Raw genomic sequence first — 16,568 nt, forward strand, 5'->3', positions numbered from 1 at the left:
AGTGTGTGTGAACGTGGGGAAATGCTAGGTTTTCCAGTGTTATACTATTTGCAACGATACTGAAAATAAATAAATAAATAATAACCTCTGTAGATTTCAGACCAAAGTGTGGTTTAAGCATGTGGTATAATTTATAGGGTAAACAAACTTTCAGTAAGAGCTAACTATATCAGGAAACTTGTTTAACATGCACAGAAGGCACTGTTAAATTATTTCAGTGCCATAATTCAAAATGCTGGGGAAAATTCTCCTATATTATAGCCAGTGCAAGATTGGGTCTGCAGCCAAGTACATCGACATAAATGTTCAACTGTCTGGGGAAATACAAGTCTTACACTGTTACTTAGGGGAAAATGTGCACAGACATGGTGGAGCCCCTTATGAAACAATCCTCATTTTGTTAAACAATAGGATCAAATTTTCAATCAGGTTATCAAGCATATTGCATTCTTCAAGCTTGCCAAGCAAAGAGAAAGTATCAGCATGAAGACTGATATATTTTTACAGAATTAATGATGTATGAAACCTGGAAGTGGAAACATACATTTTCATTTTATCCTCTAATTTTTCTTTTTATGTTAAAAGTGAAAGGAAATGCTTGGAAGTATTTGCAGTTATTCATATCTGTTTATCTTAGAGTGATTATCAGAGCAAACAGTGTCAGGCATTGTGTTTGGATCTGAGCCTGAAAAATAATGCTTGCAGGAGCAAGGATTACTTCCATGAGTCAGTATTTTCAGAACTGTGCCTGGTACTTGATTTCTATCATGCATATTCAGTGCCTTATAAATCATCCCGATTCAGAAATCATTTACGTATTTTTTTCATTTATCCCCTCTATTTGTATTACTTCTAGCATGTGCTAGGTTCACTCCATTTATACATTTTTAGATTGATCCGCAGGATGTTCATTTAAGGATAAATGTGAACTGTCTTACTGAAGATTCATTTCTCTTTGCAAAGTTTGTGTTGGATCTATGGGGTAGGTGTTGTGACTTTGGGATGTGGGATTTTGCAGCTACAGTAGAATTGGCTTTCAAAACTGATCAGAAATTTAATGCAGTGAAAATAAAACTCATCTTCCTCGAGATCATCTTATCTTTGCTTTCTATGGGGATTTTTTTCCTGATTGATGAGCCCTGAACACCCTTGTGTACCAGGCAGAGTCCAGCAGTATATTTATAAAGCTGTAATGAGTTTGCAGCATTGAAAACCCCAGGCAGTTCTCTCATGCACTCATAATAAGCCCTGGGCACTTGCTCATCTTCTTCATGCCTGACCCCAGCTCTTTACTCACCCTGCACCATCAGCATGCCAGCACGCAGGACTTCATGCCCTCTTGGAATCCTGCTTTGGTAATGCACACCCCTGAAAATATCTCTTCAAGCCAAGTGCTAAGCTTAAAGCACTCTCAAAAAATCTGTCGCGTGACAAGTTTCGCTTTCCTCTGTATGAACAAACACTGTTTCCAAACTAAAACTGCCATTCTCCATAGCCTAACACATCACCAAAAGCCATGGCGTGGCTGCCTTGCATTGCCTTTTCAGTTTCTGCCACTGGAAGTCCTTCCTTTACAAGTCTTTATTAAACACCTTGAGTCTTCCTCTCAAACAACCAAAGAAATACTCTTCAGTTTTATGAAGTTGTTGTTCATTTGCACTGAAATGAAGCAGCCAGACCCCTTTATTGAGTTACAGGACACTCACCCACAATTCATTCATGAGGACAAATTGACAGGGATCTCAGGTTGAGAGGTTTTTTGAATCCCTGGGGTCAGTCTGTTGGCATTCTTCCACTCATCTGATTAGTTAGGGTCCACTCACACTGAACTATTTAAAATAGAAGTGCATTGTTCACACTGCTGCTTTTTTAGAGGCCAGTGTTGTGAAAGAAGTTGGCAGGTTTTGCCTTCAGCTTGCTCCTTGCCAAATATTCTTTATCCTTTCTGTGAAGGGATGAGTAGATGAGCAGTGTATGAGCTTTAGAGGCTTTCCTGAGTTCTGTTAAAGGAGTTTGCAAGCTTCTTCAAATTAGGAAGCACTATAATTTCAGTAGTCCAATGGTCAGTAATGGCAATGGTCAGTTAAAAATGGTGTTTCTAACAGAGGAAAATCTGTTTTGTATTCAGAAGAAGAGACCATGCACCTACTCCTTTCCTATCCCTTCCATTCATCTTCCAAAGCAAGGCTGGCACAAGTGTACATGTATATCCTACAAAAGCACAGTAAGATATTTTTTTATTTAGTTAGTCTTTAGCATTTTCTGCCTGTGAGTCTTTCATGTCTGCTTTCTCTCTTTTCCACTTTTTACTACTGTTTTTAATGGATTTTCTTTCTCTGTTCACACTTAGTTCATTTTGTCCCTGTCTACTTAACCAAGGAATGAACCTAATGGCATCCATGTTAGAACTGGAAAACTCTATTGGGCCTAATACTTGACAGAAAATAGTTTTTCCCTTCTATGCATACATAAGTTAGGAAAATTGAGGGGAAAAAAAAGGCAAAAAATAAATAAAACACAGGAGGTGATGTGTCTGCATTGAGAAACATTAACTAAGCTGTGCCCTTTTGCAGAGCCGTGTTTGGTTTCAGTTTATAAACATATATTGGCTATGAACACTGTTCAAAGAGCTTGTTAAGGAAAGGGGACTGGAAGGAAATAGCTCTCATGTTAATATTAGTCAAGAGGTTGTTGGGTCTTGCTATGGCTAAAAGGATTTAAAGTAGGGAAATGGTTTGTGGACTGGGGATAAATTGTCCTGTTTAGTTTATTTACTTGACACCTTGTACTCAGCACCCAGGGTCCAGGCAGCTGTTTTGATTTGCTCACTCAGAGTTTTCTTTGCATCTCTTTTGGATTTCAGATCCACCCTTACACCTGAAGGGTGGATCAAGTCAACTAACCTCGTGGAGGAAGACTGCAAAGCCACCCCATCCTCCTAAGTTCCTGCTGCAGAAATGTGCCAGAGCAGTGAGAAAGAAGCAGAGGTCCCCTTGTGCATGTTGTGCTCTGTATTGGAGGCATAGGACACCCATTGGCCTCAGCAGCTACTGCAAATGGGCTGTGGGATGCACAGATACTGGCCCCAACGTCGTACAGCTGGTGTGGACAGGCTGTGGCTGCCAGTGGAGCTCTCAGGTTGGAACAGACTAGAGCTGTGGATGAGCTGTGCCCTATAGCAGGCCCTGGGGGAGTTTCCCTACCTCGTCACTCTGCTCTCCAGTTCCTCACAGTCCTAGTACCTATGCTGGAGAGGGACTGAGTTCATCTCAGTCCATATGCCCTCTGTAAAGCGCCTTGAGGGCTTGCTGTCATTCTTATCACTGACACCGAATTGCAGTCTCTCTCCATGACACTGAACTCTGCAGACAGCATTTTGGAATTAGAGGCAAATAGTTCAAGCAGCAGAAACGATTTTATGTGTTTAAGTAGAGTTCAGAGCTGAAAAAAAATGCATCAATATAGAGGTTTTAATGAACACAATAGCTGCTTCCACTCCAGACCAGGTTATTGAAGCTTAAGATTTCCAGACACAACTCATTTCCAATCTGCAGAAACAAAAGGACTCTACTCTTCAGATACAAGATTAGTCAATGTAAGTGGAAAACAGTGCACACAGAAAGATTTGTGAATGTCATGTTGGTACTGACAGCTCATCAAACAGCTCCTTGAAGGAGCTTTGCTACCAGATTAAAAATGGAATAAAATAAAAGATAAAAGAACATAATCAGTGAATTAAATTAATGCCCTTCCATATGCACTGTAGAGCATTGGATAGACGAGGCAGTCTTATGTTATTTGTTCCCTGGTGAACAACTCTTTTTAATATATTTTCTGGTATGATTTTTTAAAGTCACCTTTGCAAGTTGCTATGGAATTATCAATCATTGTTTAACTGTGTGCTAAGTTCCCAAAGCCTTTGTGTGTAAATATGCCAGCTGAAGGCTTGTTTACCAGAGGAAATACTGGTGCTCTGGCTAGGAGACAGTTTTAATCAAATATGGTTGCAGCAAGCAGGTGTTTTTCATGCGGAATGTATTGGAAATGAGTATGTATCACAGAAATGGCTCTTGGACTATATATTCTTCTTGGTAAATAGCAGAACCTGAAATTGTATCGGTTATTGTGCTTGTGCAGATGGAAAACAAGAGAAGCTTTGTGCACACTAGCAGAATATGGCACACTAGAAAGGTGGGGGTCCTCATTTTATTCTTCAAAAACTTCAAAACGAGTACAAATTTCACACAGGAGTTTTTAGAAACTGTGATTAGTCCTCCCCTTTATTGTTCCTGGAGCTATGCTTTTCTTTGTTCTTGTCTCCTTTCTTCTTTATTTTTTTTCCATTTTTCTTCGTGATACATCCTTCTGAGGCCTTTCCAAATGGGAGCATGTGATACTGAGGAGTCCTTGCACACTGAGGGAGACACAATGTAACAGAGATTGCAGTTTTCTAGACAGAAGGCATAAAGGCAAGAATATCAACGCACCCGCTTGAATCAAAAAGATACTGCTTTTCTTGACTTTTTAAACTAATCATGCTCTTCAATTATTTTGTTCCAATCCTGTTCCCAGGGAAAATTTCCAATAGAATGGACCTCAGTAACAGTGCGAGTCAGGAAAGTATTGGGTATGCTACAACATTATTCATGCTAAACATCTCCATCTATGTTAACGTACAGATCAAATTTGGAAGCAGGTTTCTCCCTCCTCCCAAAGTTCTTGTCTTGGCTTTAATGAAAAGCAAAATGCCTGTCAACAGAGCAGTTGTTGCAATGCACTTAGTAGCAACTTAATATTTTAGTTGCCTGTAAGAGATTTTTATGCGTGGAGATTAATGGATGGCTAGATAAAGAAATTCTTCTGCTGAAAGAATTCATTTTGCTTAATCCTTTTGAAATTAAGAGATGATATGGAGAGGTGAGTAATGAAGTGCACTCTCTGATTGTGAGGTACCTAATAGATAACCACAGGGGTTACTTTTCTCTCACCAGCTGTAATTACACTAATTACTGATATGGTGCCAGAAACACTAAGGCAGACTGAGTGTGACAACACAAAATGGAGTGTTTCTTAGTGAGACATCTTTCTCCATCAGCTGGACCAGAGGGAGGCTGACTGTGTTATGAGGCTAATGTGTGCCTTCTCCTGTGGGAGGGAAGAGACCAGGTACCTCTATCGCTCATAGGCTTTTTGGCAGTTGAGACACGAAAGATGACTTCAGTTCTTTCTAAAGGGAGGCAATTTCAGGCCAGAGGCTGAGGATCTTATCTATTCTTCAAGCAAATTGGTTCTAATCAGGCCACTGAAGCTACTCAGATGAGTAGAAGTTACACCTGTGAGTAAGAGCTCACCACACTGAGCTTGTCATTGACCAGAATGTAATGAAGGAGAATGCTGGATAAGGAGAAGGAAAAATTAATAAACTACATTTAAGTATATATAAAATCACTGGACAAGTGGCCCTGAATATTAAGGTAAATGGTGCTTGTAAATTCCATTTAATCTTCTGAGATTTCCTTTTACCGTAACTCTTATACTATCTCAGAGGAAATATTTTAAAGATGACTTGCACATTTCAGCAAAAGAATGAATATCAGGTTTCAAGATTTATAGATGGAATATTTTAAAACAAAAGATCTTCTTTTTTCCTTTGGTATTACTCTACCATTTATTTTCATTTCCCCAGGTTCTTTGTCCACTGTATTATGAACTTCTCAGGGGAAATCTATTGTTAGATGTTTTCACACATGTAGTTCCCCTTCCTCCCCCTTGATGAATGATAAAATTGTGCTCCAGTGTGTGCAACACATTCTTGAAATACATCTGAATTCCATTATACAGTTTGTCATTTGCATGATACCTTTTGAGTTACCACTCTCAGAGAAGTCCTATATACTACAGAGAAACACACTAGGAAAATGAAAAACAAGTTCAGTATATTTCCAGAGGGTAAACTGGCATAGCTTGTGTTGATCTGATGGCCTTATTTCCATGAAAGTTCAGGAGTAGAAAAGGTTGCACGTCAGTGCCAGTCACTAGTTGCACAGACAGTGTTCCCTCTACATAAGTATTGCAGCAAACAAGTTTAACAAGGGCTTTGTAGCTCAAGTTGGTAAAACGTTACTTTTTTCACCTCAAAGATGTGTCTTTGATTCCTGCCTTTTCTGGATTTAAGTCGTATTAAGTATCACAAGGGAAATTTGCAATAACAGTCTACGCTTTCTTTTTAATATTGAACAGTATAACTAGCTGTAGCACATGCATCTCCAATCTGAGTCATACAAACCTTCATTTTAGTGTCCATCTGTATCAGTGGAAGGCTGAAGCAAGAGGGAACTGCTGAGAAACTTGGAGAGCTCCCAGTGTCATTTGTATGCTCCCTGCACCTACCACTGCTTCTCCTGATCAGAGCTTTGCTGTGTCTCTTGTGTCAGTAGGCTTTGTTTCGTCCTTGCCTTTTCTTGTCAGCCAGAATTAAGTGGTACATCCTCCACTAATGGGACAGAAGCATGGTTTACCCGTTGAGGTTGCAAGGACAGTATTACAGATTTACAAAATAAAAGATGAGTATTTTGAAAAGCAAGAATCTTAAATATGTATTTAAGATGCTTGTGTTTGTTGTGGTATGATCCAGATGTGATATGCATTTTGTAGAAATGTTGTTTGATGTGAGCAAGTTAATTTTCTGGGCAGCTCAGGATTAGGGAATTTCCCAGTATTCTCTTCACTGTGTGCTTGCAACCCCCTCTTCCCTTTCCTCCATCCTTTCCATTCCCACAAGGCTTTTTTTACACGTGAATAGAGCTCCAGTGCAGTGGTGAACTGATCTGAGAGCAAATTAGAAGTGCAGAACCTGGATCCTATATTTAGGCTGCATTTCAAGCACCTCTTCTTCCCTGATGAAGCTGTCTCATGAAACCTACAGCATCTTATAAACGCAGTGTTCTCCCAGCATGGCCCTTCACAAGCAGAGCAGGAAGAAATGCATAGTGTTCTCAGAAGCTTGCTGGCAATACGGACCTTATTCACTTGGAAAAAAGCATTTAAATAAGTTATACCTGAAACCAACGAAAGGATGTTGAGCTGTGAATGTACTCCTTTAAGAAGTTATAATGCTCTATAAAGTACCTGGAATTAAAGTGTACCGTGATGGTGCTTTTTCAGAGAGGAGAATATTTCACATCTCCCAGTCATATCTTGACTTACTTATTCACAGGATCCCAAACCAGCAAATGTGGTGTGCACAAAACACCTGCTGAACCCTGCAGTAGGGATGGCTACAAGCGCCTGTCACACACAGTTTCAGTGTGTGTGTAGCTGACCTTGGTGGCACCCCACTAAGTCACAGCCCAGACCCCGGAGCTGAATTTGGTGTTCTGCTGCTTTTGCTCCTCCCTGGATGGATGGGTGGGAAAGCCCATTTTGGTGACCCCAAATATCCCATTAAATCCTAGGTCATCTTGCTCTGCAGCTTTGGTCTCTCACTATTCATGACTTCTTTGAGCAGTTCAAAAAGGGTGCCCAGGCTTATATTGTAACTGAGCAACACATGTTGTAAGAACTGTGTGGAGTGGCTAGAGGGACTCCATGATTCATTTGTGTTGAAAATGAACAAGAAAAAAGGTGTAAAATGAAGTCTTGCCTGTTGAGAAACAAAAGCCATGGTGGGACTTCCATAAACTTTTAATATTGTCTGTTAATAGAACAGCCATAGAGGGTTTTCAGATTAATACACTTTTAAACTGTTATCCAGCATTTTTTTTATTTTATTTTTTTAATTATACTTTGGGCAACATGTGTAGAGTCAAAGAAAAGATAAAAATTTAGCTTGCTGTGCCAAAATCATCATAAATGGATCTAAAAATAGCTCACTTTGATTTAAGTTCATCTCATCTTATTTTCATGTCCATTGCAAGTTGAAGTCTGCTAAAAAAAATATTTCATTGCTACAATATCTGGTAAGACTTTTACAGAAGACATCCTAATAAAGCCCTCATCTAGACATTTGTCTAGTTAAATTTGTAATGTAAGAACAATCTGCTTTGGGAGCTGGTTCATCCCTGGAGGAAGTGGGTATTGTAGTCAGTCAATGAGATTGCCCCTACTTACACCACAGATAAATGTGTTGCTTTGTCACGATGTTTCTGCTTTGCAGTAATTTCACATTCCAAATTGCAAACCTCTGAAAATTGTAGATTATAATAAATATGCTGACACAACTTCAACTGATAGAATAAATAGCAATGCTCTAATAATGAAATCAAAAATCCTACTTAATCCTACTCTTTCCCTAAAGTGGTGTTTTGCATTAGCTATGGATGAAAAGACAAACAAGTACATGTATATTCAATAATAATGTCAGCTGGGTCAGAGAAGAATAGGAAATAAAATGAATTCGTAACACCTCTGGAGATAGCTTTTTGATACAGGCAGTTTTCTCTTTGAATTGCCCTCATTGATGGTATTCGTTGTAACTTTAACATATCCACCAAATTGGCCTTTATTAATGGCTGGCCTGATCTTAATAACAAATGTACACTGTAATCTCCAGTCTGCCTGTCTTCTGAGGTTAACAGGTACATAGAGCAGAATAGATAACGTGTATTTACAGGAATCTCTCCCTCAAGAGGGCCTGATTTCATGTTCAAACCAACCAGATAGTGTTTGAGAGAGCTATAGATACAGAGCACTTCTGGCTCAGTGCTTTGAAGCTGAAGTGGGTTACCTTTGTAGGTGTGACAGTGAAATAGTCACCTTGGATTAAGGTTGCTGACAGTCTTAAAAAGCCCTTACTGAGCTTTGAGTGTGATCAGATGCTACTTGCTTATAAATGAGAGTTAATGGAAACATTAAATGGTACAAGCTACTATGACCCATGTCTTCAGAATATTAAGCACGGTTTAAAATTGTGGAAGACCATCTAGACCTCTACTTTTTGTAAAATATTACCTCTTCTAGCCTGCTCTGGGAGCAGGTTATTTGAACTCTTCAGCATCCTACTTTCATTTGCACATACTCTGTATTTTTAATTTATCCCCTCACTTCACTCCCTACCATCTATTTGTTGTTGATACCACACTTGGTTTCTCTTTAATTATTCCATCTGCCAAAAGAGTGTGATGCATTTTAGAAGCTGTGTGGTTTAGTTGTTTAACCTTTGAGTTTTGTAACTGAATGAGATGACATATTCTTCATTTAGCGGAACTGGCTAAGAAGAATTATATACTCCAAGTGATAAGCTTGAAACTGCTAAAGAAATACCAAAAACCAATTTTTTTCCTCTCTCTAGTCATCTAAACATCCATTAGTCCCTTGAAGGGAACTCATAAATCCTGCAAATTTAGTTTATCTGAAACCAACTCTAACAGTTGTCCTTCCTACTAATCATGTTTTATATCCATTTTATATTTTTCAATATTCAATAAACATGTCTTGTGCTTACTGTACTTGTTGGAAAGTATCTGCAGCGTAGGCTGTATAAGGACAGTTATTAATCAGCCATTTCAGATGACTGTTTGGTTAGTTTAGTAAGTGTACTCATTTATCTTTTTTATTTTTTTTTCTTTGTTCTTTCCATCTATCTAATGTGGAATTTCTTTTGTCCTTTTTGTTTTATTTCTACCAGAATATGTCAAAAAGGAACTTAACATGTAACAAAAGGGAAAAAAAAATCTGATAGCTGGAAAGAGGAAAAAAAAAAAAAACACCTTTTGGGCTTCATTCATGAAATGATCCTTTGCATTTTGTCCTCTTAGATCTGCATTAAAAAATAATAATAGAGCACATTATCTAGCAGTGTGGCTCTGAAGCAGTAGATAATTTACACATTAAAGTGAGATGTAGGTTTAAAACTGGGAGTGTAGAAACGAATAAGAGTCAGAATGATATAGTCCTGTATTAAGTTGGTCTCAGTTTCCTGGGGGTATTGTCCTTCTGGTGTGTAATGAGACTTGCAGATAACAATCTGGGGCTGCGGATAGATCGAGGTAGGGCAGCATGTTGAGAACAGCACGGCAAGTAATGACGCTGGGGAAACAAATGAATGTGTCTGCTAGATAAACAGCATAAAAAGTTCCCGTTCATCACCAAAATCCAGGCCTCTAAAGATTAATATTTCCTGAAGAATTCTTACTTTTAGAAGATTTTTTATCAAAGCTACAGTCTCACTTTTACGGGTTCACATATTACAGGGAGGCATCTACCATTTATCAAGAGGTTAATGACTGGTAGTTATATGTCCAGATACTGTGTAACCACGGAGCTGCCCGACAACAGAGGTCACTGAAAGACAGATGACTTACAAACTGGTTTAAAGATCTCCTTGCACTTTCTCTTTTTATAAGAGCACCAGCAGGGCTTCAAACCTTCGGATATTTCCCCATTGGGATTATTGTCCCCTCTTTAAAATTCCATATGCCAGGAGGCTTCCATGATTTACTGGCAGTCCTCAAACAACAACAGAAAAACTTCCTAACAGAACATCCATTGATTGCTACAGTTATTTAAAGGATAACAATAAAAAATCATAGACTTCGGTCTCCATCAAAGCAGCAAGGAAACAGTAATTGCAATTTGCTGGTCTCCTGCAGTGGGTAAAGGAGATCAGCCTGGGAGAAAGGAAGCTCAGCACTTTCAGTGGCTGGCACAGCAGATCTGGGTGAGATGTGCTGATTCATTCATACGTCATCCTGTGAGAAAAGACTTTGTCAAGGTGAAAAGATGGTTGTGAGGTCCAAAGGAATATCAGCTCTGAGGAAGACCACCAGATAAAAGTGTGGATATAGGGGAAGCTGTAGGGGAGAGTATATGGTGGCTGCTATATGTGTTTCTCTTGGTAGACAGACCTTGAAAGAAGAGATCTTTTCTGCAGAGTTGTAACAACAAATAATATGGCTTCTTACCTGGTATGTTTCAACATACCCAAATCTTGCATCTAAATAAATAAATAAATGTATAAGATTAATATTAGCATAGTAGCATGCATTATTGAACTCTTTCTTCTGTCAAGGGAAAGGAAGGAGACTTTGGGACAGCCAAATCTGTTAGGAGTTTCCTTTCCCTTTAAGCAAGGGCAAAGAGTAGTAACATGAGATTTCCCTGTAGGGAAAAAAAAAAAAAAAAAAAAAAAAAGGAAGGGAAAAAGAATATGAATTAGCAGATTCCTACTTTTTGCTCTGCCTTCAGATACTAGCAACTGTGATGTCCCATCAGACCTCAGAGGAGCTCCTCTTCTTGATTTTCCTCATTCTGCACTCTCAGTTTGGTAAGGTGGGATTGGTGCAGGCCTCTACGAAGATCAGTAATACGCTAGACCAAGAATGAAACACAGAGGATTTCTCAGCTTTTAGCAGTCTCAGAGCTGAATTTTCTTTCCCCCTTCTGATTTAGAAATACACATAGATGTCTGTGGACTAATCACTGTGAGATAATGTACAAATAAAGGAAGACATGAAGGAGGAACTGCCTACTAAACTTTATGATGGATGAATTTGAAAGTCATTTGTTTTTACCTAGCATCTCAGAAGAACTAATAACATACATACACAGAGTATTCATCGGTTTATTTATCACAGGTCTGATCCCGCTGTTGTTGAATTGAAAAGCAGATTTACCTCTGACTTTGGTGAAAGTGAGATTTGCCCCATTTTATATAACTTTAATTCACGAAGTGTAATTCTGTTTTGTCCTCTCCTTGTTTTTTTCAGAATGCTTGAGGATGATCTGAAACTCAGCAGTGACGAAGATGACAATGAACAGGTAAAATACATTTAAGTGCATGTTGAATGTGTTTGTGTGCAAAAACATTTTGGGGTGCTGCAGAATCCATTATTTTAGGTTTTACCTGCAAGTAAAACAACTTCTGAATCTTTTACAGTTATTCCTAAGTCCGCCTTAGGGTGGAGAAACTTTTTTCTTGAATAAGAATATGTTTTGTCAGTTTTGCTAAATTAACTTAGTGAAATTGAACTAAACCAAAACATGACTAGCCTTGGACTAAAAGAACACATATGGCATCATCAGGGAATAGTTAACGTGCTCTGAGTTTCTATCTTCCATTGTACCCAATTAACTGTGGAACGGCCTCCACTTGTTTCACACTCAATTTCTGAAATTGATGACCTGTTTGGAAGTGAGTGTAAAATAGCCACATCAGACCACTATCATAACTGCAGTGTTGTTTTGCACTTTGCAATTCATTTGTAGGATTGCACCCATGAAGTTGGATCTGTAAGTTTTGTTCCAGTAAGTGAGTAAAGGGATGGGAGCCCATAGCCAGTAATTCAGAGATTCCCATTTGTGAGAGGTAAAATCTTCAGTGTGTAGTTGTAAATCAATACTGAAAGTCTCTCAGCCTTACTTGGGACGTTAATGAAGAATCATTTTCAGAAAACTGTCTGATGTCATTCTTTATTCTTCCCGCTTTATAAATATTTATGGGTAATGCTGGGAAATAAGGCCAGTGAAATTCATATTCTCAACATTCTTATCAGAAAAAAATTGAGACTTAGAGTTAAATTCATCCTTCATGTTACTTTATATATGGAATAGGCTTAAATATGTAAACTTGTGCAGTAAAGAGAAAAAGTAATACTATAACAGCATAAGATCATCATTGTCTGTTCAGCTGGGTAATGTTATTTATAAGTGGATCTTTCTTTCTTATTTATTTTTAAACCATCTGAATGTTCTTTAACCCACCTAATCCATCCTTTAGGATCATGCCAGGAAAGATTTACCTTCTGGTGTAAGTTGACCCCTTAGTCATACAAGCCAGTACTTTTTGCACCAAGACAGACTGGCACCCTCGTCTGAAGCCAAAGGATCAAAAGCCTGTACTTATGCAATGCACTATTGTACAAACACGTTGGCTTATGAAACTAGCAGGTTTCTTGATCTATTGGAAATTTTCCCATATACTCCCATGAGATGGGATTGTGATACTGAGATGCCCAACATTTAGAAAAGGTAATATGTTATCAGGCGGGAGTTACTTTTGTTTTCTTACTGTACTAATTTTCCATCGATTTCGGTAGAATTGCTCCAGATTTACACACTTTACACTGACTTGAATAGGTGCCGTCTCTGATGTCAGTCCCATGCAGGAAGGCCACAGTTACATCTGCACTGCACAGTGTCGTGTTTGTAGCCTTCAAAGTATTACTGCAGTCGTATGGTACATGCAAACCTTTTACCCAAAGGCAGGGTCATGCTGGGGAGCAGTGTCACATTGCCCCCAGTTCAGAGGCTGCAGGGTGAGCCCCTGTGCAATGTGACTGAGCTGAAGGAATCCTCAGACTGCACCAAAGCTCTGTGAGACTTTCCAGTAAGGAAAGCATAAGCTGCAGACAGGCAAGAGACCACAATAAGGAACATTCATGGAGTTTCTCAAAAATTTATAGTACGTAGAACATATTTTTCCTTTTGGCAATGCAAGTTTCATGTCACTCTAAGTGATTAGAATTGATTCAAGTCTCCTAAGATCTCCCAAATATCTTCTGAAGAAACAGTTTATGGTCTGTGTATTTAGGGATTCCAAACATGAATGCATCCTATCACGTAGAAAATAAATGAACTGTCTGGACAGTAAGCATGCTGATCATATTTCTTAAATGTCCAGCACTTAATGGCTGGACCTTTCCTTTTCTTCACCTTTCCTCTGTACCCCCGCACATGTGTGGTTGCATCTCTTTTAGGTGCCTCATGAATAGACGATAAAGACGACAGTGTTGTTTACATTACAGGAAAGAATCCCAAAGCTTTTTAGGTTTCTCAAAAACATGAGTATATGTGTCCATCCTTGAGATTCTTGTCACACACTGCATCCTTGAGTAAGGCCTTGAAAAGCTGAGCAGCTTGGCTCTGCTGCATCACTCAAGCATTACCCTGGCCGTGCCTTCACACTTAGCAGCTTCTGCCATGTCCCTTTCAAATAAAGAGAGGGGACTGGATATGGAAATAAAGGTTGATCTGGCTCACCAGTCAGGCACATAAACATCAACAAAGTAACTGGAATGGTTTTTGACTGCAAATATTACGTCCCAAAAATATGTAAAATATTCATTCATGAGGGACAGATCAAGACGATTACAATATACGAGTTACATGATGTTGAATGTTCAGTTGTGGGATCCAAAGTTATAAAAATATATTTTTGTTAACATAAAGATTTTGCACGCAATTGACAGCTGTAACTCAGCTGTATACATGTGCGCACTCTGACAGGGAAATAAAAGATTAAAACTCTTGGCTCAAAACCCTTCTAACAGTTTATGCAACGTTGCTATAAAGAAGGATTCTCATTGCAATCTTTCTGATTTTTTTTTTTTTTTTTTTGCTATAGGCTTACAGCCAACGTGAAGCATGAGCTAGCATTTACTCATTTTTATTAATTAAAAAGCAATATGTCAAAATCATATTTTTTATCTTGACCTCTTTGCTCTTATTTGAAGGAAGCTGAAATTCTTTGAGAGTAGCAGTCAATAGGAAGTCCTAGGACCCAGGCCTGTATTTGTCGTTTGGGAATTGCTAGGGACCCTTTGATCTGTACATGAGAGGGGCAGTAGAAACATCGATCCATAAATGCACCTCCGTCCTGAATTTAGTGAATGTCTATAGTATGTGAAGAGGATTTGATCTATCTGCCTGTCTACTCAGACTACCAGACATTTGTCGTGGTGCTAGATTGTTGAAGCTTGTCTGCAAGAAACAAAACTCTCCTGTTGTATTCTTTCACTCCTGCGAATGAGCACATGTATTTCTGATCTGTATTTAGGGGCCCATGAACCTCATGCTCTTTCAGTCACTGCTGAGGAGAAACCCAACACATGATTGCTCTGGTCAGTCATGTAATTAGGAGGCTGAGGCTGATTTCTGGATAAATTGAGAGCTATCAGTTTGAAGTCAGTGTAAGGCATTTAGTCTGTAGATACATGTATTATTAGCAGGGCTGTTACTGAACACACTGTCCACTTTTTAACATTACCTTTTCAACAGGGATTTTGAATAACTGGAAGTGGTTCCTAAGAGCTATAAATATGATCTGGAGAACCCTTCTTAATATGAGCGTTACAACTTCTTGATTTGGCCAGAAAGAGGCTAAGTGTGCATTATGATGGCCTAGCAGTGTATCACCAAGAAAAAGATTCTTGAAAGGAGGCTGCTCTCTGTAATTTCATTCCAGAGGGCTTAAGAGGCTCCAGCAAGTGAGAGGTGACTGGAAATCCAAACTAGTAGTGCCAAACTGCTGCAAATTGCAAGGAAGCCTTGTGGTTTCCCTCTCCTTTTAGGCTTCCTTTCTGCATGCTCTGGCAGTTGTAGGCTTGTTGTAAAAGTTGTTGAGTGGAGCTCTTCAGGCTGTGACACACAGGAGGCCCAATGTGATGATCGTTGCAGGTTCCTTCTGACTTCAGATCTGTAAATCTTTGAACCATATTGATCATTGCTATGGATCATGAGGCAAGCTGCAAGTTACTCCACCCCAGTTGCAAACTCCAGTCATCATTTTCTGGGCGTCACTTTGAGAGACTGCAGTTATCACCTATATCTAACACGTGTAAACACATCCCACAGCATCTTCAGTGTAGACACTTTGGAGCTGGCCACATGACACATGCTTTGTCCCTTAGACAAAATGCTGATTCTTATGTCTTTCATTGCGGGTGATTTGGGATTAAAGACACACAGAAAATGACAGGTTAGATCTGGAATCAATTTTCATTTACAGCTGAGAAGCAGTTATTGATGCTGTGCTCACAGTTCAATAAAAGATCTGAAGATATAGACCTTGCGTTTCTTTTTCAATATAAGCAGCATAATCAGTCTCAAATGTTTTTACAAAGAAAATTGTATTGACAGTTTTATTAAAATTGCTGTCTTTAAAGTTTCAAGTTATCCACAATTTGACCTACTTGAATGGTTTTTAATATGCACACTGACCAACCCAATGGATTTTTATGTCACATATTTATAATACAAGGTACACATCTGTTTAATGTATTATTTGAGAGGTATTGTTACATCTAAGCATTGCCTGGGTTTTAAACTCTTGTAGTATTGGCACAGAAAAGAACATTGGCATATACATCCATATTGCATTCAGAGGTCCTGTTGCAAAATATTTTTAGATTGGCCACGACAGATAGAGTCAAGGCAGATGACAGACATGTTCTTAGTTCTTAGACGTGTAATTAGGTGACTAGGCATTTCGGAGATGCTCTTAATGCTCTTCTGTAAGGAAAGGAAGTACTTTTAGATGGCTTTATTATTCTGTTAAAAAAAAATATAAATCAGAAATTAGAAAGAATACTGAAGATTTTTAATTAGTAGCTTGATGCAGGTAAAAGAGCTTGGATAAAACACAGGTTAATATTTTTGTTCTTTAAAGCACCTCTGTATAACTCAAATTAGCTTCGAGCTCAAAGGTATCCAAATGAGTTGTGCCTGGATACAATATTTTAAGTAGCTGTAGTGTACCCAATTTTCTTTAACCAGCTCCTCTTTGTTCTTCTGCCTAAGGAATAGTCCTGTTAACCTTTGAAATGTGTACTTAATTTAAAGCACATTGTTAG

General features: G+C 38.7%; 1 protein-coding gene across 3 annotated transcripts in view; it reads left to right on the forward strand.

Annotated features, from left to right (window-relative positions):
* The window catches only part of AFF2 (ALF transcription elongation factor 2), a 326,239-nt gene that overhangs the window by 229,194 nt on the left and 80,477 nt on the right, over positions 1-16,568 (forward strand). For all 3 annotated transcript variants that reach the window (XM_082770464.1, XM_082770463.1, XM_082770465.1), the window contains exon 8: positions 11,706-11,757. In XM_082770464.1, the coding sequence (XP_082626590.1) occupies positions 11,706-11,757 (52 nt within the window). The remainder of the gene's footprint in view (positions 1-11,705; positions 11,758-16,568) is intronic.

This window comes from Aythya marila, assembly GCF_965140915.1.
Source record: "Aythya marila genome assembly, chromosome: 13".
Taxonomy (NCBI): Eukaryota; Metazoa; Chordata; class Aves; order Anseriformes; family Anatidae; genus Aythya; species Aythya marila.